This window comes from Bos grunniens, chromosome 3 (genome assembly GCF_055505025.1).
Source record: "Bos grunniens cultivar Pamir isolate PY7600 chromosome 3, Bosgru_T2T1.0, whole genome shotgun sequence".
Lineage (NCBI taxonomy): Eukaryota > Metazoa > Chordata > Mammalia > Artiodactyla > Bovidae > Bos > Bos grunniens.
In genome coordinates, this window is record NC_141167.1 from 107,604,100 (window position 1) to 107,627,911 (window position 23,812).

A 23,812-nucleotide genomic window follows, 5' to 3' on the forward strand; every position below is an offset into this window, starting at 1 on the left:
TTACCTTGGGTAAAGCAGCCTCCAAACTGTTGTGAGCTATCTTGTGATTACTTTGTATTTTTTCTGAGTTCTGACCATCTTAACTGGGGTCCTGGCCACTGAAGACTCTAGGAAGTGTATGTACAGTTTTGTTTGGGACAGGGGCCTGTGACCCCAAATATGGAAAGTATTGCTGATCTCAGGTATCTTGAAGTCAAGGAGATTGTTTCTGGGATGTGAAAGAGTTGTTGGACATGAAAAAGTAGTGAAATGCCTGTCCCTAAAGATGACTCAAATTTTTACTGGTTGTTATTGGCCTGGACTGGTTTGGAAGCTTTGCACGGAGATTGGGGGCTAGACGGATATCCTTGAAGCCTCCCTTGGGACTCTGAGCTTTTTGCTTGAGCGGATGGGGTAGGTTGGGGGAAGGTGGTGGATGAGGGAGGGAGGTGGCAGGGTCTGTGGACTTGAGTTGGTTGTAGGGCACCAAGGTGCCCACAAGCCTCAAGATAGTGTCATGATTCCTCCTCCTCAGAGCATGGTTCAGATAGAGATGGAAGATACTGAATATTGGTCACAAAGCAGCAAGCACATCCTACTGTAGACACTGAGGGGACTTGGAACTTCAGTAGGACTTAATTGCAGTGACCTCACGCAGGAACGGAGTGTTAAACTCCTGTGGAAAGAAAGGCCTTGGATGCCAGGCAAGGAACGCTGACTGAATGAAGATGCAGGTTCTGGACAGGAAAAACACTGGGAGAAATTGGTGTTTGACAGTCCTGGTGACAGAGAGGAAGGCTGAGACCCGAGGGGCAGTTTTGAAGTGTGTGGTAGGGACTTGGGGATGAGAAGGAAGTGAGGAATCTCACCAGGTCTTGTGAGCTGGGGTAAGTTGAGGAGTCTGTTTCTCATTAAGTACAGAGGAGGGTTTCATCACTTACAGGAAAACCACCCGCTTATCTGAAATCTGACCTACTTCGGGTTGGAGCCAGACAGGGCTCCTGCATCCCACAGGGACACGCAGGCAGGAGTTGTCCAAGTCACTGCATCCAGCCAGCCTTCAGCAAGGAACCTTCAGCCGGTACCACCACTCCCACCATCCACAGAGGCACTGAGGACTAAGGTCACCCCTGGGGTGTCACAATGAAGTGAGGTGGTGAGGTAGGCTCAGCAGGGCCCCAAAGGCTGAGGTCCCAAGGAGTCAGCTGCTCTTCCTGTATCCAGGGCTCTGTAGATGGGGTTGCCACACTCCTTCCCGAGTTGCCATACTCCTGGGATTCAGTGGTTCAACTTTGTCACTTTAGGGGCTGTGTCATGACGGACCTGGCAGTGCTCTGGGTTGGGAGGTGAGGCATGTGGGTAGGGAGAGTCCTGGTGTCTTCTGCAAATGGACAGATTTAAGCTAGACGTCTTTCAGCATCCTCCTGTGTCCCATCTCCTTTGGTTCTCCACAAGTAGTAAACCTTTTTATTTTTTAAACTGCAGAGCAGCATGGGGGATCCTAGTTCCCCGACCAGGGATTGAACCCATGCCCCCTGCAGTAGAAGCACAGAATACCTACCACCAGGGAAGTTCCAAGTGACTTTTTATTCCTACTATAAGATGACATTTTACTTGATGGTTGGAATTTCCTGGTCACCGAGAGAAATAAAAGTTAGAAAATGGACAGACTCTATTTGGGAGGGCTTCCTGAGGTAATAACCTCAAGTCGTCATAAATAGGAAAGAGAAGACAGGGATGAGGGAGACCAAAGGAGGCAAGAGGGATAACTTGGCTAAAATTGGCATGGCAGCAACAGCCGAGGGACTGCGGTGGGGGGAAGGGTGGTGGAGCTGCTGGTCAGAAATGGATTCAAATGGCCCAGCAAGGTGTTGGATGGGCCTGGGGCAAAGCCCAAGTTGACCAGGAAGCTGGGATCCACAGGAGCAGACTTAGGAACTACACGGAGATGGCTCAGCTGTCACAGAAGAGGGCATTTCAGCTCCTACCCCAATGCTCTGACCCCTGGGCAGGAACCCTGCCACATCTTTGTTCCAGCTGGGTGCTGAACTTACTGACCAGGAAGCCAAAGTCTTTTGAAGGGATGGCTGAAGTTTTGAGGGGTGGCAGGGTGGTAGATGGAGAAGGCAATGGCACCCCACTCCAGTACTCTTGCCTGGAAAATCCCATGGATGGGGGAGCCTGGTAGGCTGCAGTCCATGGGTTCACGAAGAGTCGGACATGACTGAGCGACTTCACTTTCACTTTTCACTTTCATGCATTGGAGAAGACAATGGCAACCCACTCCAGTGTTCTTGCCTGGAGAATCCCAGGGACGGGGGAGCCTGGTGGGCTGCCGTCTGTGGGGTCGCACGGAGTCAGACACGACTGAAGCAACTTAGCAGCAGCAGAAGCAGGGTGGTAGAATGCTCTGCTGCCTGCTCCCAACCTTTTTTGTACCCCCTCTTCCTCTGCTCAGCTTCATTTCAGGTGGGGCAGATGTTCTAAGTCCAGTAGGGGTAGCTGAGGGGTAGAGCCTAAGTGGTAACTGCCCCTAGCCCTCCTTAAGTGGGTTCATGCTGTAGAATTAGGATAGCTAGGGTTGGGGGGTTAACATCGTTCAGCCCCCTGCCCCTGCCCTTGGTCCCCTGAGCCAGAGTTACAGGGCACCTTACTGAGACTGTCTACTACATTAGCTGAGGGAGCTGACCTGATAAAGGGGACAGCTTAAGGGAGACAAGGCCTGGAAAAAAAAAAAAGGCATCAGCGGAGGCGATGGTGCTCAAGGGACTGGAACCAGAGGACAAAGCTGGAAACTTCACTTGCCACAGGGCCTTCTGCGGGCTCTGAAGGGGATGTGGGGCTCAGGGGAGGAGACTCCTCTCTGATATAAGAGGGTTTTGAGCCCGAGGGAGCCCTGTCTAGAGGAGGCTGGCAGGATGGAATAACCATGGGGAGATTGAGTCAGCTGGGAAATGCCCTTCCCCTCCTGGCCCGAGTGGTCCCTACTGGGGCAGAGTAACCTGCCCAGCACAATTGCGAGGCTCCCTTTCCTGTATGTTACTCAGCTTCTCCATCTGAGGTCTCACTGTAGCCCTGGGCCTCCGAGGGAGTGAAATCAGCAGGATGGTGTGGAGGTGCCCATGGCTGTGGGGAGCGGGGAGAAGGGAGGCTGCACTGCCTGCGTCATCAAGGCTGGGCCTGCAGCTGGAGCCCTGGAGAGGACCCGGGCCTTATCCTAGGGCCTGGGAGAGGCCCTACGGTGTAAGGGGAAGCAAGTGCTTGGGATGACAAGATCCGCCCTGACTACCTCCAGTTCCCTGTCATTTCCCCTCTCTAGAACTCATTTTCTCATTTGGTTGAACCAAAAAGTCAGTCACAAAGGATTCGAAGTCCCTTCTAACCCCACAGTCCTGCTCTGCCAAGCCCCTTGCTTGCCTGGTCTCATCTGATCAGTACAGCAGCCCCATAGGCAAATATGACATTCCTTCCATTTCAAAGGAATGTAGGGAACAGTGGCGCAGAAAAAAGCTTCCCTGTTAAAGGTTGGGCAGTGTGTTAGCAAAGAAGCAGGGCAGAAACCTGGCAATGCTGGTGGTCAGGGTCTCCCCACCCGCGCTGCTGAGCTGCCCCTAGCGGAGAGGAGCACTCACCCCTTCCTAAAGCAGGCTCTGCTCCTTCAGAGACACTGAGTGGGTCACTAGGCATTCCTGTCCCCTCCCCAAGCCTGCCCATCCTGTTCTGTCATGAAGTCTAAGGAAATCTCATCTGCTGACTTTGATTCCCGGCTCTTGCTATACAGCAAGCCTCTCCTTTTTCTACCTCCTCTGCTGCCACAAGGAATCAGCCACCAGGTGACTCCCTGAGTCTAAGACCTTTCTTGCACTTTGAGCCTCTCCCCAAAGCCATCTGCTCCCCTCCCCTCCCCTCCACACCCCCCACCTTCCCCCCACCCCCGCCCACCCCGTTTTCCCTCCCACCTCTTCTCTTGCTCAGGAGGGAGTTTAGACCTATAGACAGAAGGAAGTGGAACCCCACTCTGTTGACTCAGCAACTGTATTTCTCCTTGAGCTGATTAGCACTGAGTGGAAAGGAGGGGAATTCACTAGTCACTGGGGCTGGCCCTGCCCCAGGCTGGGGGTGGCATGGTGGTGGCAGCACCTAGACCTAGGGAATGTGTCCTCAGGGAGGGGTCTGGGGGACTTCTGTGATTCTGGCAAGTTCACAGCGGCCCTTGGGAGGGAGAGAGACCCTGATGGACACTGAGAGTCTTGACTGAACTGTCCTAGAAATGAGGGTAAGAACAGGGTGGGATCACAGGAGTACCAGAAGCCTTGTGAGTGGTTCCCGGGGTGGGGGTGGGGGGCAGTCTCTGCTCTGAGTCCTCAGGGCGATCCAGGGGCAGACACAGCCCTGCCTCAGAGAGTCCCCCATCTGAGACAAAAAGACAACCCAAGACAGATTCTTCTAGGTGGTTGAAGCTTAGAGTATGGAGCTTGGCCACAGGGGCGAGAGGCCCTGAAGTGGGTCTGGGAGAGAAGAGGAAGCCTCATAAGAGGAACGGGGGAGGCCTAAGCCCAGGAGCGGGTAGCCGCTGCAAAGGGGCCCCCTATCCTTCTAAGGGGCTCACACACAAAGGTTAAGAATGCCCCCTCCCCCTTCCAGTCCTGTGCTTGGCAGGGGGTTGAAGAAGGAGATGTGGGGGCTACCTTTCAACCACTCCCCTCCCTGCCCCTCTTTCTTGCCTGGCAGCCCCCAGGCGATGTAGTCACCCCTCTGCCCCTGGCTAGCTGCCTAGCCCACCCGTTAGGGAAGGAATACTTTTCAGAGAGCAGTCTGTGTCCCTTGCTTGGTGTCTTCCCACCCCCAGCCCATAGATCTGTGACCCTTGCCCAGGTATCTTTCAACCACCGGACGTTCGCCCCCCGATTGCGATGGCCGTTTGACAACTTGCCTTCCACAATATAAGAGTGTCAGAACAGAAGGAGCCTGGAGTACTTGAATCCCTGTTGGGGGAGGTGGTTGGTGATGATTTATTAGCCAGACAAGAATCAACAAACAAGTTCTAACATCTGTTCTCGCCAAACCATCCCTCAGACAGCAGCAGCACTGGACCAGGGCCCAGACTCAAAGGCTTGAGGGCCAAGGAAATCAGACTCCAGGAGGGGCAACCAGGGCAGTGGGAGGCAGCAGGGCCCTCCTAGCCCTCTTCCTTAGAGGCAAGCACTGGGCCACTGGATTCTTGGAGATTCTTGGGAGGGAACCAGAGGGTATGTCCCTGAAAGGAAGCAGACCCCACATTTGCTCCTCCTGCCTCCAGGTTTCTTTGTGTGGGCCCAGACCAGTTAGGGGAACAGGGCTAAGCTGGGATCTGGAGGAAGGGAACCAGCACCCAGGCCCCCATGCAGCAGAACTCTGGAAAGCAGCCAGATTTCTTATCTGAGGAAATCTCAGACATTTCCCATGGAGAAGAGTTAGTAGAGTGGGGTACAGAACAGAGCACTAAACAGAAGAATCAGGAAGCCTGGGTTCTAGTCCTTGACCTTGACTAAGCCACCATCCCTCTCTGGGTTTGTTTCTAAAAACAAAGCTGGAGTTGGACTTGATCAGTAAGGGCAAAGGAGGTGCTGCGCCTCTTCTCTCACCCATGGCAGACATCACTAATCAATCACGGCGTTCTTTTCTGCTGAGTTCAGATATGACCTTAGCATCCTTTCCAAAGCAGTGCTCTAGGCAGCCACAATCAATGGATTGGAGTTGGCATCCAAGGTGACACTTTTTCGCCGTCTTTGCAATAGATGATGGCTGAGGTCCTTTCCAGCTTTGATCACTTACAGTTTGTTCCATTCACATTTCCTGAGAAGGATGGCTGGGTATGTGTGAAGGTCTCTGGACCCGCTGTTCCAAGTTATCCTTCCCCAGCTCAGACCAGCTACTGAGGAGGCCCCAGGGGGAGCCATGCCTGTCCTCTGTCCTGAAGCACTTGTCTAGAAAGGTTGTGGGGGAGAGTGTGCCCCCAGCGGGGTAGGGGCTGGTGGGGCACAGTACGGCCTTGTTCAGCCACGGAGTTCTCAGAATGCAGTTGTTGGCCACCTGGATTCTGTGGAGAGAAGGATGGTCCCAGGTCATACCCTCTACCTTCTGCCTCCTAGACTTAACCTGCAGCCTCTGATCTTAACAGAAATTGGTCTGCAAAGAGGAAGTCTAAACCTCTCTCATCCATTCAACAAACATTTCCTGAACACCTGCTGTTTGCCAGGCACTGTGCCTGGTGCTCTGGAAACGAGATGAACAAGTCCCATCCCTGCCCTCAGGGAGCTAATACTCTGCTGGGGGAGGGGGGGATGGGTATCAACAATCAATGACGTGACAGGTATGTAGAAAGCTTCTGTGGTGAGGTCTGGGAAGTCTTTGCAGAAGCGGGGAAGGGTGGGCAAGCTGGAGGAGGATTAGAAGGTTGCTGGGCAGTAGGAAGGTACGTTTGTAGGAAGTAGCTATAGGCAGAGGGAATGGCGTGTGTAAAACCTTGGAAGGTTTGAAATCACTTGATGAGTTTGGAGAAATGTGACCAGTTCAGGGTGGATGGTGTAGCTGGTAGTAAGACCAAGGGGGTGGCTCCCCACCCCACCTGATTATGGAGAGCTTTGTGGGCCTGGTAGCTGTTTTAGAAAGACCATTCTGACTTTCTTGGAGCAGTGGATCAGAAGTGGCAAGATTGTTGGCCAGGAGATCACGTAAGAAGCTCTTGGAAAGTCCTGATGAGAGATGATGGGAGCTAAAACTGAGGAAAGGAAAAATATATTTAGGAAAAGACCCAGCAGGAATCAGTACTTATAGGGGAGTGAGGGTGAAGAGCGGGGAGATGTCAAGGCAGCCCTGTGAACCCGGCTTGAATAGTTGGATGAGATACCAACTGGGAGAGGGAACACAGGAGGGAACAATCAGGGGAGGCAGGTGAGGATACTTGGCTGTGCTGAGTCCAGAAGGCTGTGAGATGTTGGGGAGCTAAGCAGAAGCCTGGAGAGAAATTCACATAGAGACGTAGATTGCTGACATCAGCTCTAGGATGGCAGTCAGGGGTGTGGATAAGTGTGAGCAGGCACAAGGGCTGAGGGGGAGCCTGAGGTGCCAGCATTGGGACGGGGAATGGAAGAAGGGGGCAGAGGCAGAGGGACTGGGTGGGAGCTACAGTCTAAAGAAACAAGATCTCACTTGATCAGTGAGAAGACCAGGCAGGTGTGAGGATTGCAGGAGAGGGGGCATGTGCAGGAGGGGACATGCAGGCACCCGTTCCCCTGATCTCATCTTCAGGTGCTCTTCTTCAGGAAGGCAGGGCCCTCAAGGCTGAGGGGAGGGGGCCAGAATGAGAGAGGCCCAAGTTCAGACTGGGGAGGAGAGGCAAGGTGGAGGCCAAAATCCCCGCCATAGGGTGGGGTCAATCTCAGGGGGTTCTGAAGAGGGCCAGCCTGGTGAGAGGGACACAGGCGCAGGTGGGCGAAGGCCGAGGGGACCTGCAGGGCCCTCTGCTTTCTCTGAGAAGTGGAGAGGGTGGGAACTTGACACAGGGGAGGCAGGTCTCAGTAACTCCAAATACAGAGGGGCCTGGAAGAGGGTTGTTGGCAGTATCAATGCTCTGTTCTTCCCATCTCTGACCTTCATTCACCCTGACCTAGACATCCAGTCTGAACACGTTCTCCACCCTCTCAATCTAGCTTTCAGGAAGTCTTTCTTAGGGGTCTCACTTTTCCCTGCACCCCCATTTACCTGGCTGCCTAGGACAGGCCTGGACTGGCATTTCCGTAGGACTTCATGCCTGAGGATGCACTGCGGGTCCTCACTCCTTGAATCAGGCTCCCTCACCTCCACCTCGGCATAAATGTTGCTGGGGGCTTCCCCAGGGCTGCCACGGCCCATGGCGTAGAAGTCGATGGGTTCATCAGGTTCGTTGTAGATGGGGTTGGAGGGCTTGGGCGGCAGGGCTGGGCGAGGTCTCGGAGCAGGGCTTGTGTAGACTTCGGGCTGCAGCTGAGGTTTGGCGGGGATGGGCGGCTTGGGCCTGGGCGACTGGGAGGGCTAGGAGAGAAGGCGAGCAGGGAGGAGAATTGTTGTTGTTCAGTCGCGACTCTTTGCGACCCCGTGGACTGCAGCACGCCAGGTTTCCCTGTCCTTCACTATCTCCCAGAGTTTGGTGAAACTCATGTCCACTGAGTTAGTGATGCCAAGGCAGAGAGTGGGTCACCCTAACCCAGGCAGTGCCAGAGCTGGAACCCAGGCTGAGCCTCCGCCCCCTGCAGGCCGTCTTCCTACCCCACTGGCCCCGCCCCCTCACACAGGCCGCGCCCTCCTTTTCGTCCCCCGGCTCCGCCCCTCCCTCAGACCCCGCCTTCTCTCCCAGCGCTTTGGGTCACATACCTGCTTTGGCTCCCCAGATCCATCTCTCTGCGTGGGGGCTATACTTCGCTCCTTTTTGAGAATCGGGCTATACTGAAACGGTGAGTCCTGGCTTTTGCTTCCAAAGTCTGATTCTTCGGTCCTTAGGGACAGTCCTGCGGGCTCAGGAGTCTGCGGGGGTGGGGGGGGGGGGAAGGGAAGAGGGGGAGAACGGGGTGGGGACGGGTGGAGAGAAGAAAGAGGCCTTGGGGATGTGGTGCCGGAGGGATGGCTGGTGGGAGTGGACAGGTGATCCAAGGAGGGCAAAATAATCTGGTCCATGTGGAGAATGTCGGGGTGGGGGTGCAGCAGGGAAATTTGGGTGGCGCTGGGTTTCTAAGTGAGGCAGAGGGCATGGAGATGGCAAGGAGACTGGGAGGTGGGACAGTTGCTCTGATCACAGGTTATATTTAGCATTTAAGTTAACTTCATCTGGAACACAGGCCCAGACCAGTCAACATTTGGTTGTAAAACTGCAACCAGACTTTACAAGTCTTTAGCCTAAAATTTTTCAGCTTGGGGATAGATCTCCAAGACTTCCATGCCTATGTTTACTTCTGCAGCTGCAAGAGGAGTACATTATACAGCTAACAGCTAGATATTTTAGGGACAGAGACACTGCCTCAGGGGAGATGAGCCTTATAGGGTTCCTTCCCATGTTAGGTGTGCTTTTAGCTCAGCATTTATCACTGGGTTCACGAATGTTCTCCACATGTGTGATAGTTTTGGGAGGCTCAGCCCATAGGGCTTTTCTAATTTTTCTGCAATCTGCCAAGTGCATGTCTCCATCTGACGGTGTTCAGGCGCTTACTGCATGGATTCAAATCAGAATTCTTTTTCCCTGCCCTAACCCCCTAAGAGGTCTTAGCATTCCCTTTATGAATGTAGCACCTCTGGGACTTCCCTGGTGGTCCAGTGGCTAAGACTCTGCGCTCCTAATGCAGGAGACCTGGGTTTAATTCGGGGAACTAGATCTAACATGTTGCAACTAAGACCTGGCACAGCCAAAAAAAAGCAGCTCTACCCTGCTGCTGAAACAGCAGCACCTTAGGAGTCAACCCGGACACCTCCCTCCCTTCCTCCCCACATCTTATGGAGCACAAGCCCTGCTCCTTCTACTGCCTAAATATCTTCACATCTGCCCACGTTCTCCCTGCCCACAGCTGCTGATCCCGTTCAGGCCTCCTAAGTCCATCACCTCCTCCTGCATTATCTTGCCCTGCCAACCCATTCTCCACTCCGTGAGCAGAATGAACCTGCAGAAGTTCCTCTAGCAATCCTTCCATGGCTGCCCGTTGCTCCAGGATAAAGCCCAAACTCCAGAGAATGTGAGTGACAAGACCCTCTGAGGGCTGGTCATAGAGCTTGGTCTCTAACAGCTGTGCCCTTGGTTCTCACAACTCCAGCTGGCTCCCCTGTCCACCAGTCTTTCCTACATCCTGTTCCCACTGCTTAGGAATCTTCAGGTCTCTGCTTATTCCTCACAAAATTCCATACAGTAGTTATTGCTAGGCACAGTCCCTTAACAACTTCTTTGAACGGATTCCAACCAAGCTTCAGGAGACTATTCTTGCCCAGGTCAACAATGACCTTCTGTTGGCCAAATCCAATGGTTAATTCTAGACCCTCTGGCATCTGCTCTTCCCTGATGGATTTTTTTTTGCTTGGTGTCTAGAGCATCACACTCCTGGTTCTTCCCCTTTCTCTCTGGCTGCTCCTTCTCAATTTTCTTTGTGGTTTTTCTTTGTAGGTTCTCCCTCATTTCTGCAAACTCTCAATGCTGGAGACTTGGTATCTTTTCTTTTCCATCTATGCTCATTCCTGAGATTTCTTTCCTCCTGAAGGCTTTAGAATCAATCCATCTACATACTGATGGCTCCCAAATGTTGATTTCCAAACTAGACTTCTGTCCTCAAATCCCAGTCCATCTATTGCAACTGCCTAACTGACATCTCCATTTGGATACTGAATGAATGTCTCAAACCATGAATGTCAAAACTGAACTAACTCATGATCTCCCATCTCTCCCAGACTAGTCTTCTTGTAGCCTTCCTCATCTCAGTCAATACAACCCCATCTTTTAACATCCCTCACTCAATCCTGCAAAAACCCTCTTAGGTCCACCTTTCAAACAGACCCAGTGTTCTACCTCCCCACCCCTTCACCTCTACCAACATGGTCCAGGCTGCTGTCTTCTCTCCTGGAGTATTGTAGTGGCCTCCATCTGATTATCTATGCCCCTTCCAAACTTCCAGATCATGTCACTCTTTAGCTTGTAAGTGCCTAGTGCATCTCATGTAGAATACAATCCCGAATCCTACAAGAGTCCACCGGGCAGCCCTTCACCCGTGTGATTTCATTTTCTGCCTCTCTGCTCATGTTAGCTTCCTCAGTGCTGTTATTCTTATTCACACACATCAAGGATCCTTCTACCTTAGGGCCTTTGCACCTGCTGTGCCATCTACCGAGAATTTTTTCTCTAGTTATCTGCATGCCTTTCCCCCTCACTTTATTCAGACCTCTGTTCAAATGTCCTCTTACCAGAGTAGCCTTCCCTAAAGTCCCTGTGTAAAATAACCCCAACTCCGTCACTCCTTGTTTCTGTATTCTCTGCTTGTCATCTGTATTACGCATTCATTGTCTGTCTCCTGTCACTAGACTGAAAGCTCCATGAAGGTAGGGACATTTGGGCCAATTTTGTTTGGCGCTATTTCCCAGTGTCCAGACCAATGACTGGCACAGAGTGGGCCTTCAGAACTGCCTGAACGTCCTGGGGGAGGCACTGTCTGACATGGCTCCCCACCATGCGAGCCCAATGGCACACCACTCTGCATTTCCTCTCTCATCACACTCTCACACTTGATTCCTATTATTTGTCTTTGCCGCTGGTAAGTAAGTTTTGTGGGTTTGACACCCATCTGTCTTGTCTCGGTAAATATCTCTTAATTTAAAAAACAAATGGCCCCGGGAATTCCCTGCTGGTCCAATGGTTAGGACTTGGCGCTTTCACTGCAGACTTCAATCCCTGGTCTGGGAACCAAGATCTCACAAACCGGGCAGCAAGGCCAAAATAAAACCACAAAAACAAATGACTTCTGGGCCTAGCTGACCACTCCCAGTCCCTCCAGTCTTTGTGTGACTGAGCTGGTTTCTCAAGGACCCCTCCACCAGCATGCATATTTCTGGAAGGGCAACCAGCGGAGATGTGTGGAAAAGGGATGTCTGCGTCCTCCGTGGGAATAGGAAAGTGCCTGGCGAGGTCCTGCTGCCTGAGTGCTGTGTGGGGTGGGGGTGGGAGCCCTGGCCTGGGTCCCCGGGGTCAGGGTCAGTGTCGGGGCCAGGGGTGGGGATGGCGTACCTGGCGGGCGAGGGGTTCGGTAAGCGTCTCCCCATACGGGCTGAGCGGGCACGCAGTGTAGTGCAGCAGTAGATCCTGCAGCCGCGCGTGGGCGCTGTCCTCGCCCAACACCACGTGGCGCCCGTCCCCTAGCTGGGCCAGCAGGAAGTGACGGCAGCAAGTCCGGCTCCTGGAGACACCAGGCAGGATCAGATCTGCTCCCTTTTTCTGGCCAGGACACCAGCACGAGGCGTGATCTCTATCCTCCCGAATGCGCGGGGTCTCCCATCCTTAGTAGCCTGGGGGCTGGGCTTAGACCCCTCCGCCCCTGCTGGGGGTCATCATGAAGTTCTGCCCCTCACACGTTCTTTAGCACCAAGTCCCGCCCCCTGATTAGCCCAAAGTCCCGCCTCCTTGTTGCCTCCCACCCCCACACCCCCGGCGCAGTGCCGGCCCCTCACCTGTAAGTCAGCACAAAGGTCACGGCGCTCTCGCTGAAACGCACCAAGTAGCATCCCTGAGGCTTAGTCTCCAGCAGCCTCTCGGCCTCTCTGAGGATGATGGAGAAGACACGGAGGGCTGCTCAGACTTTTCCAGCCTCACCTCCTGTCTCCCCGGCTCTCATAGGGGACCCCTGCCCAACCAAGCCTGCTTAAGTGGACAGAGAAGGGTGGAGGCGGGAGAGAGAGGATGTGGTCACCGTACTCCAGTACTCGCGCTGCAGGGACTGGGCGTGGACACGGACCAGGGGTTCCACTCAAGAGACCTCCCAGCCCTGCATCCTCCTCCTGGCCCCATCCTGGAAGGGCAGCCTGGAGTGGGGAGTTCAGGGGGTCAGCGCTGTGGCAGCAGCAACCGGGATGGTATTAGATTTCTAGACTTCAGAAGTCACAAGTTGCATGGAGGAGGTAAGCATAAAGATAGATATAGGAGAAGTGAAGCTGAGAAGTGGAGGAGAAGGGAGGAACTGCAAGGGAGGGAAGACAGAGAAGAGGGCTGGAGAAAGCCCGAGGTAAAGATGGAGGGAGACATGGAGGGAGAGAGACGGAGGCCGAGGAGGAGAATGAGCACTAGAAGCCTTAGAGACAGGAGGAAAGTGGAGGCGAGGGGTAGGGGCTTTGGGCTTGTGCCTCTTCGGTGGTCTTCCCCAGGAGAGCTGCCTTAGCAAGTAGCCTCAGAACCTCCAGGAGTCATAACCTGGCTTGTAGCCTCAATCTACTCCTGATTGACGGCAGGACCCAGGACTGGCCCCTGCCCTGCTTTGAGCCTGTTTCTTCCTCTGTGACTCACCTCCGGGTGATGAAACCGTGGAACCAGATGGGGGCCACCCCGTGCTGTAGGAGCTCATGGGCCTGGGTCTTCTGGAACCAAGCCCGAGTCTCGGCCTGTAGGAACAGAGCTTCTTCCCTTGGCACCTCCTCCTTCCCAACATCCTTTGGATTGCAGGCAGCTGCTGGGGCCTGGAGAGGTGCCTGCATGAGAGAAGAATTCAAGGAGTGGAGAGGTGGCCGTGATCAGTAGCCCTTCCTCTGACTCTAAGGCAGCTGCTGCCTCCTTATCCTTACACCTACTCGCTCTTCGACTTGTGGAGAAAGCTCCCTGTCCCCGTTCCAGTTGCCTCTTTTAGGGTATCGTTTCCCAGAAAGTCCTTCCCAACGCCTGACTTGTTTAGCTCAAGCTGTTTTTGTTTCCAGGGAATTTCCTTCCACTTCCCTCTGGGTCCTGTGGGTCTTTATTCCAGTAGCAGTGAGCTGTTAAACTGTGCTTAAATGGGAGTGGGGCCTTCCAGATGGACAGAAAACATTCCCTGGCCTGAGGGGTGAAGGGAGCACCAGAGGCCAGAATGAGGAAGGGCTCGCCCTACATACAGTAGGAGGGACCGAGCTAGTTCACAGGGAGGGTTTCCTACTGACGGATGGGTGAGGAGGACTGAGATGAGGATGGGCAAATGCAGGCCGAAGACCGAGCTGTGGACGCCTACTTCTGGAGTCCACTGTACCCATCACTTGTGGACTCACCCTGAGCTTCCCAGGGACAGAGGAGAAGCCAGTGGGCCATTCAGCAACTGGAGGAGGTGCTCCTCATCTCCTTGCCCTTCCTCTGGGCCCCCGGCCGTGGCGGCAGCCCCTGCTCATTCCTGCTTTGGCCTCTGTCCACCTACAAGCCCACCCCCGGGGGAGGGCAGGAGTAGAGAAGGGAACTGCACCCCGCAGATTTCCACTCACCACAGCCTGGCCAGCTGGGCCCCTGGGGCTGGGCCAGGCTTCCTCAGGGGCCTGGAGTCGTGGTCCCAGAAGCAAGCCCGGGCCCTGGCAGCTCCTGCGGTTCAAGCCCAGGGGCTGGAAGGTGCTGAAGGTTATGGCCGGGGCTTCTCGGCTCCCTGTTAGCACAGAGAGGTTTCTCGGTCAGGGCCTGCGTCTCTCTCTGCCTCCCACCACTCTCCCAGGCTCAGGCTCAGGCCCTCCACTTCCCCTGCGGCCCCGGCAGTCCAGTCATGGGGAACCTGAAGGATAGGTACAGTCATGACAGCAGGAGAAATGCAGGAGGGATGCGGAGATTGTTTCTCAGGGAGGAGGAGTAAGGAGCCCAGGAGGCCTAGAGGGCTGAGGTGACAGAGGCGCTTGTCCGGGAAATTGGGCCCAGGGAGGAGCGCAGGGAAGCCAGCTGGCCCAGCAGTTCCGGAATCCGGGAATGGAGGCAGATTGCTTCAGTGAAGGCCCCTCTTCTGGAGCAGGGTCCTCTGCCTCCCACCCCACTTCATTCTCCTGCTTCCTCCTCTCTCCTGTCGAAGAAGCTCTCAGCAGACCCTGTCCCCTTTATCCTCAGGGCTGCGTGGAAGTGGCACCCGAGGTGGAGGAGCAGGGGCTGTGGGCCTCCTGCCAGTCAGCCTTGCCAGAGTGTGGCAAGGCGTGTGGCCAGGCTGTGGCCCCTCACCTCCGAGGTGGGAGCTTAGGCCCAGAGGGGAGTAGAGCAGGGGTCGTGGGGGTCTTGAGGTTCCCTCCCACCACGTTCTCCAACTTCACACTTACCTTGGGGGCATATCTGGGCCAGGGGAAACTCCATGGGGGGCAGCCTGAGAAAGGAGCCCCTGGAGCAGTGTGTGTGTGTATGGGCTCTCAAAAGGTGTGCATACTCAGCAACTCATCTCTCCTCTCACCCCAGCCCCCTGGGGCAGGAAATGTCGCCTCACCCACAGCCCTAGCCCTCGCGGAGGACTCGCGTCATGGAAAGCCGTAAGACAGTTGTCCCTCCCCCGGAAGCCAGGCGCTGGAGGTGGTGGTGGTGTGGTGTTTGTGTCGTTGTGTGTCTGGGTATGCTGCTGTCTTATCTCCATCCCTCCTGATTCTTTCTCCACGCCCTCACTCCAGACTGGGGCTTCCCTTCCTCACCCTTTCTCTTGTCTCTCGCTCTGTATTGGCAGCGGCAGTGGGAACATCAACTTCAGAAGAATAAGCCTTATAATGTGATGGGGCCTCAGGCTCGTCGAAGATTCATACGCAGGACTCTGCTCTTACATGAGGAGGGGAGGGGGCAGAGCTGCAACAGGAAGAATGTGGGTCAGACTTTTGAAGGACCTTCTGAGGTCTTAGGAAACCTCTGAGACAAGGGGGTATGGAGGAGGAAGCCTGGCTTTATCTTCAGGCAGGTCATGGAACTGGGTTAGGACAAGACCAACCATCCTGGAGAAAGGGAGAGGGGATTTCCTTCAAGTAAGTAGGTCATTATTAACAGCAAAACTATCAGCAATTGTTATTGATGACTCCCAGGCTGATGTCTTGATCTGCAGTGGGCTTGCATCTCCTACCACCCTAGAGGACCAGTCCCGTTTCTGTCTTATGATCCTCACTAATGAAGGGGAGATGGGGGAACATTATCCCCATTTTCCAGATGGGTAAACTGAAGCTCAGAGAAGTTACGTGCCTTGGCTTGGGTCTTTCAGTGTCTCAGGTGTTCGTGGCAGAACTGAGACTAAAAACTAGATCTTTGACTAACTTCACCGTGATTTAGGCCAACAGTCCGTGAGTATGTGCCAGGCACTGTTCTTGGTGCTGAGAGTCCCATAAAAAGGATGGGATCAAGGCTAAGGCAACAGGTTTTTTTGTTTTGTTCTGTTTTAATATTTATTCATTTGGCTGCACCAGGTCTCAGCTATAGCATGCAGGATTGTCTTTGTTGCGGCACATGGGATCTTGAGTTGGGGCATGCAAACTCTTTGGAGCGGCATGTGGGATCTAGGTCACTGACCAGGATGGAACCGGGGCCTCCTGCATTGGGAGCTTAGAGTCTCAGCCACTGGGACGCCAGGAAATTCCTAAAGGCAATGGTTTTAAAGGAAGGGAAGAGGGATCAGGCAGCTCAGGAGGAGGCAAGGCCTTGGAGTGTGGGTGTGACTGGGCCAGCAGTGATGCTGGGGGTCATCTTTACTTCTCAGAGGTGCTAGGGAAGTAGCTCTGCAGGCTAAATCAGGACTCCAGAGTCCTTCTTGGGTGCAAGGCAGCATGTACTCTGGGTCTGGCACACTCCAGCTAGGTAAACCCTAGCTGGCAGCCCCTGAGCCAGCTTCCGCTCCAACCACACAGCCACTGCTCCACCGCATTTCCTTCTTCCATGAAGTTGAACATGCTCGTCCTTCTTCTACAAATACCTTTCCCCAACTTCTTCAACCCTGCTCATCCTCCACAGCTCAGCTCAGTCCCCTTTTCTGATGTCCCAACCCTGTATACACACACACACACACACATGCACACACATGGCTAGATTAGGAGCCTCTGAGGTGGGCTCTCGTAGTGCCAGCCATCCCGATCTCCCTTAGGAACCTGTTGGCAAATCATTTCCGTCCTCTTGACGTCTTGAGGTAAGATCCTCAAAATGAGCTGAAAAGAGAAACATCCACCTGCTTGACAAGCATTTTCACTTGAGGACTTTCTCCAGACAGGGCAAAGATGAAACCCCCCCCTTAGAGTAACCCCGGGTGAGGAAGATCCTCTGGAGAAAGGAATGGGAACCCACTCCGGTATTCTTGCCTGCAGAATTCCATGGACAGAGGAGCCTGGTGGGCTGCAGTCCATGGGGGTCTCAGAGAGTTAGACACTTCTGATCAACTAACACACACACACACACACACACAGAGTAACCCACAGAGGGGAGAAAGGAGGAGGAACTTATTTTTGCTCATGCTTCCCACTTCCTGTTGGTCAAGATGATCTCACAGGAACTTAGAGACCTCATGCCCTGTCCCTTGGTATCCACTCTGGAAGCCAGATCCATGGTCCATGGTGTGGTGTTGCGTATTAACCAGAAATGGAGGGGTGACTCAGGACATAGGTTCAACAAGTGAGGTGTAAAGACCATGCAATCCTAGGACTTCAGCTTGGACTCCTGTCAGCTCAGGTCACAAAAAAGGGCTCTGATAAAAGTGGAAGGGGTTTGGGAGGCAGGCAGCCAAGGAGTCAATGAAAAGAGCTGTGCCAGCTCTTAGTTGCAGCATGCAGGAGTTTTTTGGGATCTTTTTTTAGTTATAGCATGTAAACTCTTAGTTGCGGCATGTGGGATCTAGTTCCCTGACCAGGGATCAAACCTGGGTCCCTGGCATAGGAAGCACAGAGTCTTAGCCACTGGATCACCAGGGAAGTCGCTGTGTCTCTATCTTGGTGCTAGAAAGTATAAGGAACAACATCTTGTCCTTTATAGCAAGTTCCAGACCAGGGTTTTTGGGAAGAAGGTAGTAATGGAGGGACTCTGAAGAGATCTGTGTCCAATAAAGCAAGGATAATACAAACTGGATTATACACACATCTTTCTTTCCTACCATCTGCATTCAGGGAACAAAGCTGTTGTGTGTGTGTGCATGTGTGTTTATCATCCTGCCCTGAGTCCAGACCTTACCATTGATCCACCATTACCTTATATAATCACTTATTTGATACAAACTGTCAAGGGCAGGATTTGTCTTATTTGAGAATTATCTGGCATCATTTTACAGGTGAGAAAACTGAGATCAAGGTCAAGAGACTTAGCTTCAGTCACACAATGAGAGCTTCCAACTTGGGACCTCTACGCATATGGGTGGGGAGGGGTATTAGAGTCACCACATCTTGAGTGTTTGCCGTGAGCAAGCACTGTGCTAAGTGCTTTACGGGCGTGGACTCTCACAGCTTTAATACAGACCCACAAAGCAGATGCTCTGATTATCTTCCTTCACAGACAGGGAATCTGAGACTTAGGAAGGTTAAGTGACTTGCCCAAGGTCACGTGGTCAGGAAGTGGGCATTAGAACCAGGTGATCTGGCTTGGGACTTCAACTGCTAGCCAATACAGGTGCCAGGGAGTTAGGGACATCACCCCACATGGATGAGTGGGCCCTGCCTCCCTGCTTTCCCATTGAATGATTTCATGTTAAAGATACCCCAGGGGAGCAGAAAAAGAGCTGACTTTTTAAGCCTTTAACTCTCACTAGAACCAAAGGGCCCACTATGAAATTTCCCTGTGAAGACCAAAATATTCAAGCTGTAAGAAACCAGAGTCCAGGAAACTTTCCTAACTACCAGTCAAAAACTCTACCCTTTTAGTAACCTATGCTTTGCTGCAATTTCAGCTCAAAACATGGACTCATTTGCAGAACCACAGTGTCTTTGAATGCAGTTTTTCATCCAGCAGAATGTGCTTGGCTGACATCACGAGTGATCATGACACGCTCCCACGATGCTACGGAAAGGGAGCAGTGATATTTCAGATTTCACATGATGCCTTTTCTCTGAACCATTCTAGGCATCTACAGGACCAAAGATTTGACTTTATAGTTACTCTTGCTGTATCTATTTAGTCAACACATATTCTCTTGCCTACCGTATACCAAACATGCTAGGGGCTAGGCATGCAAAAGTAAATAAAAACTCAACAACCTATTCTTTTGGAGCTCACGTCTGGGTGAAGAGAAGCATCCATGGCATATTAACCTTTTAATGCCTCTTACTGCTTATTGCAAACCAGCAGGTAACCAAGAAGCATGCTAAGAATGAGAGACTGTGAACCCTGCCTCAACAGCCCCTTTTCCCCACGGGTCTGCATGTGTCTGGCTGGGTTTCTAAATCGAAGTTTCACTACAGAATTAGTTCATGAATTTGTAATGAACCAGGCCTAGTAAAGTTGTTTCTTGTTCTTATGAAGGTGTGAAAAAAACTTCCTCTATAGTGTAATATACATAATAATTATATTTACAATTTTTTGAAAGTTATGAGGCCTTTTGCAAATGTAATATTCATATTGACACTAATAAATTAGATCCATTCCTGACTTTTTAATATAGTATAGTGGGCTGAAAGAGCGTCTGACTTCCTCAAGTCAACAATGAATCAGGTAGAGATCAAGATGGCCGAGTAGAAGGATGTGGGGTTCACCTCCCCCCAAAAAACACATAGAGACTACATCTTCATGTGGAACAATTCTCACAGAATACCAGTTGAAAGCTGGCAGAAGATCTCTTATCTAACAAAAGCTATGAGAAAAAGATCCCTCCACAATAGAGTAGGAGAGAAAAAAAAAAAGAAACAACGAGTCAATGGCAGAAGAGACAGGTTTCCAAGTTTCTTTTCTTCATTCTTTTCCACTCTAAGGTGGAAATCTTCTCTTATTTATGTTGCATTCTCAGTGCCTGGAAAAATGCTGTTCTGTCAGAGCTAGTCAATAACACATATTAACACGCTGAGAACATTTTTACAAGGAGAATTAGCTTTTAGAGAATTAAAAATAGCCCTTCCATACATGGGAAGATGCTCAATATCTCTAATTATTAGAGAAAGGCAAATCAAAACTACAATGAGGACTTCCCTGGTGGCCCAGGGGTTAAGAATCTGCTTGCCAATGCAGGGGACACTAGTTTGATCGTTTCTTGAGGAAGATTCCACATGCCACGAGGCGACTAAGCCTGTGCACCGCAGCTACTGAGCCTGCGCTCTAGAGCCAAAGAGCCACAGCTACGGAACCTGCACACCACCAGCCACTGAAGTGGGCACACCCTAGAGCCCATGCCCTGCAACAAGATAAGCCACGGCAAGGAGAAGCTCAGGCACTGCAACTGGAGAGTAACGCCCTGCCCCGTGTAACGAGAGAAAGCCTGTGTGCAGCAATGAAAACCCAGTGCAGCCATAAAGAAACGGAATGTGGTGCCACCTCACGCTGCTCAGAACGACCATCATTAAAAAGCTACCAAAAAAAGGCCACAAACAACAAATGCGGGAAGAGGTGTGGTGAAAAGAGAAACCTCCCACACTGTTGGTGGGAGAATAAATTGGTGCAACTGCTATGGAAAACAGTGCGGAGATTCCTTAAGAAACTACAAGTGGAATTACCATATGATCCAGCAATCCCACTCCTGGGCATATACCTGAAGAAAGCGAAAACTAACTGAAAGACATACATGTACCTCAGTGTTCAAAGCAGCATTATTTACAACACCCAAGACATGGAAGTGACCTAAATGTCCACCGGCAGGTGAATGGATAAAGAAAATGTGGTATAGACACATATACACAATAGAATACTACTCAACCATAAAAAGAATGAAACGATGCCATTTACAGCAACATGGGTGAACCTACAGATCATCATACTAAGTAAAGTAAGTCAGAAAGAGGAAGACAAATACTATATGATAGAACTTATATGTAGAATCTAAGATATGATACCAATTAACATATTTAGAAAAGAGAAACAGACTCACAGACAGAAAACAAGCTTATGGCTTTCCAAAGGGGAAAGGAGGTGAGGGGATAAATTTGGAGTTTGGGATTAACAGATACACACAACTATATATAAAGTAGGAGAAGGCAATGGCACCCCACTCCAGTACTCTTGCCTGGAAAATCCCATGGACAGAGGAGCCTGGTAGGCTGCAGTCCATGGGGTCGCTAAGAGTCGGACACGACTGAGCGACTTCGCTTTCACTTTCATGCACTGGAGAAGGAAATGGCAACCCACTCCAGTGTTCTTGCCTGGAGAATCCCAGGGGGAGCCTGGTGGGCTGCCGTCTATGGGATCGCACAGAGTTGGACACGACTGAAGCGACTTAGCAGCAGCATATATAAAGTAGATTACCAACAAGCCCTTACGGTATGGCACAGGGAACTCTACTCAATATCCTGTAATAAACTATATGGGAGAAGTATAAAAAGAAAATATACATGTGCCTTTTCCATTCTTTGGAAGAGTTATTCCTCGAGGCCCACAGTGACTACAGCTTAAAGAATGACTATCACACGAATCTGGGCCAATTCTTAGAACTTCTCAAAAAAAACACTTTAGTGAGCATGTTTTCCAGATATTATTTAGTATCGAAAGCAAAACTTCTGACTCCTACGAAACTATGAAGAGGCCTATGCTTACAATCTCATTAAGTTATATTTCTATTAATAAGACCAAAGTAAAAGGACTAGTAGCTGTCTAGCATCATCTGTGGGGAACCTAGTTCCAGTGTATGTCCCTGGTAATGAAACAAATACGTAAGCCTTTTAAGTTTATAACAATGCAATTGTAATGTTACCTCTATGTTCCTGTGTTAACTGAAAACTATTTAATGGTAAATTAATAAAAGACAGTCTGTTTAAAGAAAATTGTATATATACAGAGAGAGGCAGGAGAGGGGCCAAATCACTTTGCTGCACACCAGAAACTAACAACTATCGCAACATTGTAAATCAACTATAATTCAGTTTAAAGAAAAGCCCCTCCGGGCAGAGGTGGCTCATACTGGCACCTCCCCACCTCCTCACTGTGCAATTGTCCCCTTCATAGGCCGCTCTCCTGCAGTCCCACACGTGTCTCCTTGCAAACAATCGCAGGACCGCCTCTGTCACGGTGCAGACTTTTTCTTCTCCGTGGACACCTGCGTCTGTGTGCGTGAGCGTGTCAGAGGAAGAGGAGACTAGGGTGCTGTGGAAGGAGAATAGAAGTTGGGTCTGTTGGAGCCCCCATTCCACCACCTTCCAGCCCTGTGACCTGGGGCAAATCCACAGGCTCCTTGGGCCTCAGTTGCCTCACATGTAAAACGGGGATAACCCAGACTAAGCCACTGAATGCAGAAAATGTGCTGTGACTCATGCAATGCTTCATGGACTGGAAAAGACTGTTGTATTCGGGTTCCATTGTTTTATTTATTTTATCAATAGGGTAATAATAAGAAGTGGAGATTCATCCAGTTGGCCAGTTCAACAGAGCTGAACTCTCCCAGGATGTGTTAGGGAGCCTAGGTAATAGAAATGCAGCAGCAAGAAGTGCACAGCCCTTGCCCTCCGGGAGCCTGCATTCTCCTGAGGGGAGAGGAGAAGAAGTCTGTAGCAAACCAGGAAGATAATTTCAGATCACGAGACAATAATAAGATGGTAGTGCAGGGTTTTAGACATACAGTAGAGGTGGCTTCCCTGGTGGCTCGAATGGTAAAGAAGCTGCATGCAGTGTGTGAGACCTGGGTTCGATCCTTGGGTCGGGAAGATCCCCTGGAGAAGGGAGTGGCAACCCACTCCAGGATTCTTGCTGGGATAATTCTCCTACACAAAGGAGCCTGGCGGGCTACAGTCCATGAGATCACAGAAAGTCAGACACGACTGAGTGGCTAACACATGCAGAAGTTGCTGTGGAAGGCTGCTTCCCAGGAGGTGACAGATGCGGTAACCCACTGACCAGGTGGGAAGGAATAGCCCTTCAAGGTCTAGAGAAAGTGTCCCAAACAGGATGAACAAGAGTGCAAAGACCTGGGACCTTGAGACCGTCACAGGGCCGGGCCCCCGAGGCAGCTGCCTGTCTATGGGCTGCTGACCTCTCCTGAGAGGCCTCTGCAGGTGGGGCCGGCACAGCTCCCTGGCAGCCCTTTCCCACACCAGCCACATAATCACTGGCTCAGTTACAACCTCCCGTAATATTCTTTTTATTTATTTTTTGTCGTAAGCATTTTTTGGTAATTTCATTGACTTATTTATTTTTGGCTGCGCTGGGTCTTCGTTGCCGTGCCGGCTTTCTCTAGTCGTGGCGAGCAGAGCTGCTCCCCGGTTGCTGCGCGCTAGCTTCTGGTTACTGTAGCTTCTCTTGCTGCAGGGCATGGGCTCCATGGGGGCTCAGTAGTTGCGGCTCCCAGGCTCTAGAGTGTGGGCTCAGCAGTTGTGGTTCGCGGGCTTGGCTGCTCTGGAGGGTGTGGGATCTTCCCAGACTAGGGATCAAATCCATGTCCCCTGCATTGGCCGTGGGCTCTTAACCACTGGAGCACCAGGGAACTGCCTCTCCCGTAATATTCTTTCCTTGGGAAGCAGGGAGGGCTGGCCCAGGCCTGGAGCGGGGCAGAGCAGGCCTGAAAGGTGTTGGGGGAGGTGGAAACAAAGTCAAAAGGCAGAAAGGAGTGACGGGGGCTCTGCCACGGTCTCTCCAGCCCATAAGTCAGTCTAACCTGGCCCAGTTGCTGCAGAGATTCAGCAGAAAATTCCACAATGCTGGTATTCTGCCTTTTGGACAAGGAGGACCCTAGGGAGGGCCTCTGTCTCTCACACACCACATGCTCCCCTTCCCCCCCGCATAGGGGAGCACTGTGAGAATGCGCACTGCTTGGCATTAAGTATCTACCCCTTACCCTCCCCTCACATCGGTCGTCTCCTTTTGTATCTGAGAAGAATCAAACAGAAGACCCTCAAGTCTGATTTTCAATAGTCAAACACCCGATCGCCATCTTCTCCAAACCTGCTGTTTAATTGGTCACCAGGCTGGGAGAGGGGCAGGTTTGGCACAGCCCCACCGATGCCAGGGCTCTGCTCTGATCGCTCTGCGGGCACACTAGCCACCCCCTCCCCCCGTTTCTGGAAACCATGCCCACTGCTTTGATACACTGTGTGATAATTGCAACGGAAGCATTTTTCACCTTTAAAATGGAATTACTCACTCTCTTTGTCTGGAGGCCTGGGCCCAGGCCAGCAGCTCTGGCAGGGGAAGAATTCTCTTAAACTCAGGAACAGTGGACTCCTCCCAAAAACACAGACCGGGTTCCAGGTCTGCCGTCGAAATCCCACGAGTTCCTCACCCTGTCATCAGGTGGATGTGCTTGGAAGAGCC

General features: G+C 51.8%; 1 protein-coding gene across 1 annotated transcript; it reads right to left on the reverse strand.

Moving 5' to 3' along the window:
- Positions 1-4,961: 4,961 nt before the first annotated feature.
- Positions 4,962-14,958, reverse strand: SH2D2A (SH2 domain containing 2A). Its single transcript, XM_086393402.1, has 8 exons — positions 14,755-14,958; positions 13,951-14,105; positions 13,016-13,197; positions 12,187-12,276; positions 11,747-11,915; positions 8,371-8,520; positions 7,723-8,031; positions 4,962-6,058 (listed from the first exon to the last, which is right to left on the reverse strand). The coding sequence occupies exons 1-8, from the start codon at positions 14,786-14,788 to the stop codon at positions 5,891-5,893; spliced, it is 1,257 nt and encodes a 418-aa protein (XP_086249528.1). The 5' UTR covers positions 14,789-14,958; the 3' UTR covers positions 4,962-5,890.
- Positions 14,959-23,812: the final 8,854 nt, after the last annotated feature.

Excerpts from the sequence above, each read along its gene's own strand:
- SH2D2A (XM_086393402.1), bottom strand. The coding sequence starts at position 14,788 with ATGGAGTTTCCCCTGGCCCAGATATGCCCCCAAG. Across the intron at positions 14,106-14,754 it reads GGCCCAGATATGCCCCCAAG|GGAGCCGAGAAGCCCCGGCC; the intron begins GTAAGTGTGAAG and ends CTGTGCTAACAG. Across the intron at positions 13,198-13,950 it reads GCCCAGCTGGCCAGGCTGTG|GCACCTCTCCAGGCCCCAGC; the intron begins GTGAGTGGAAAT and ends TCTCTCATGCAG.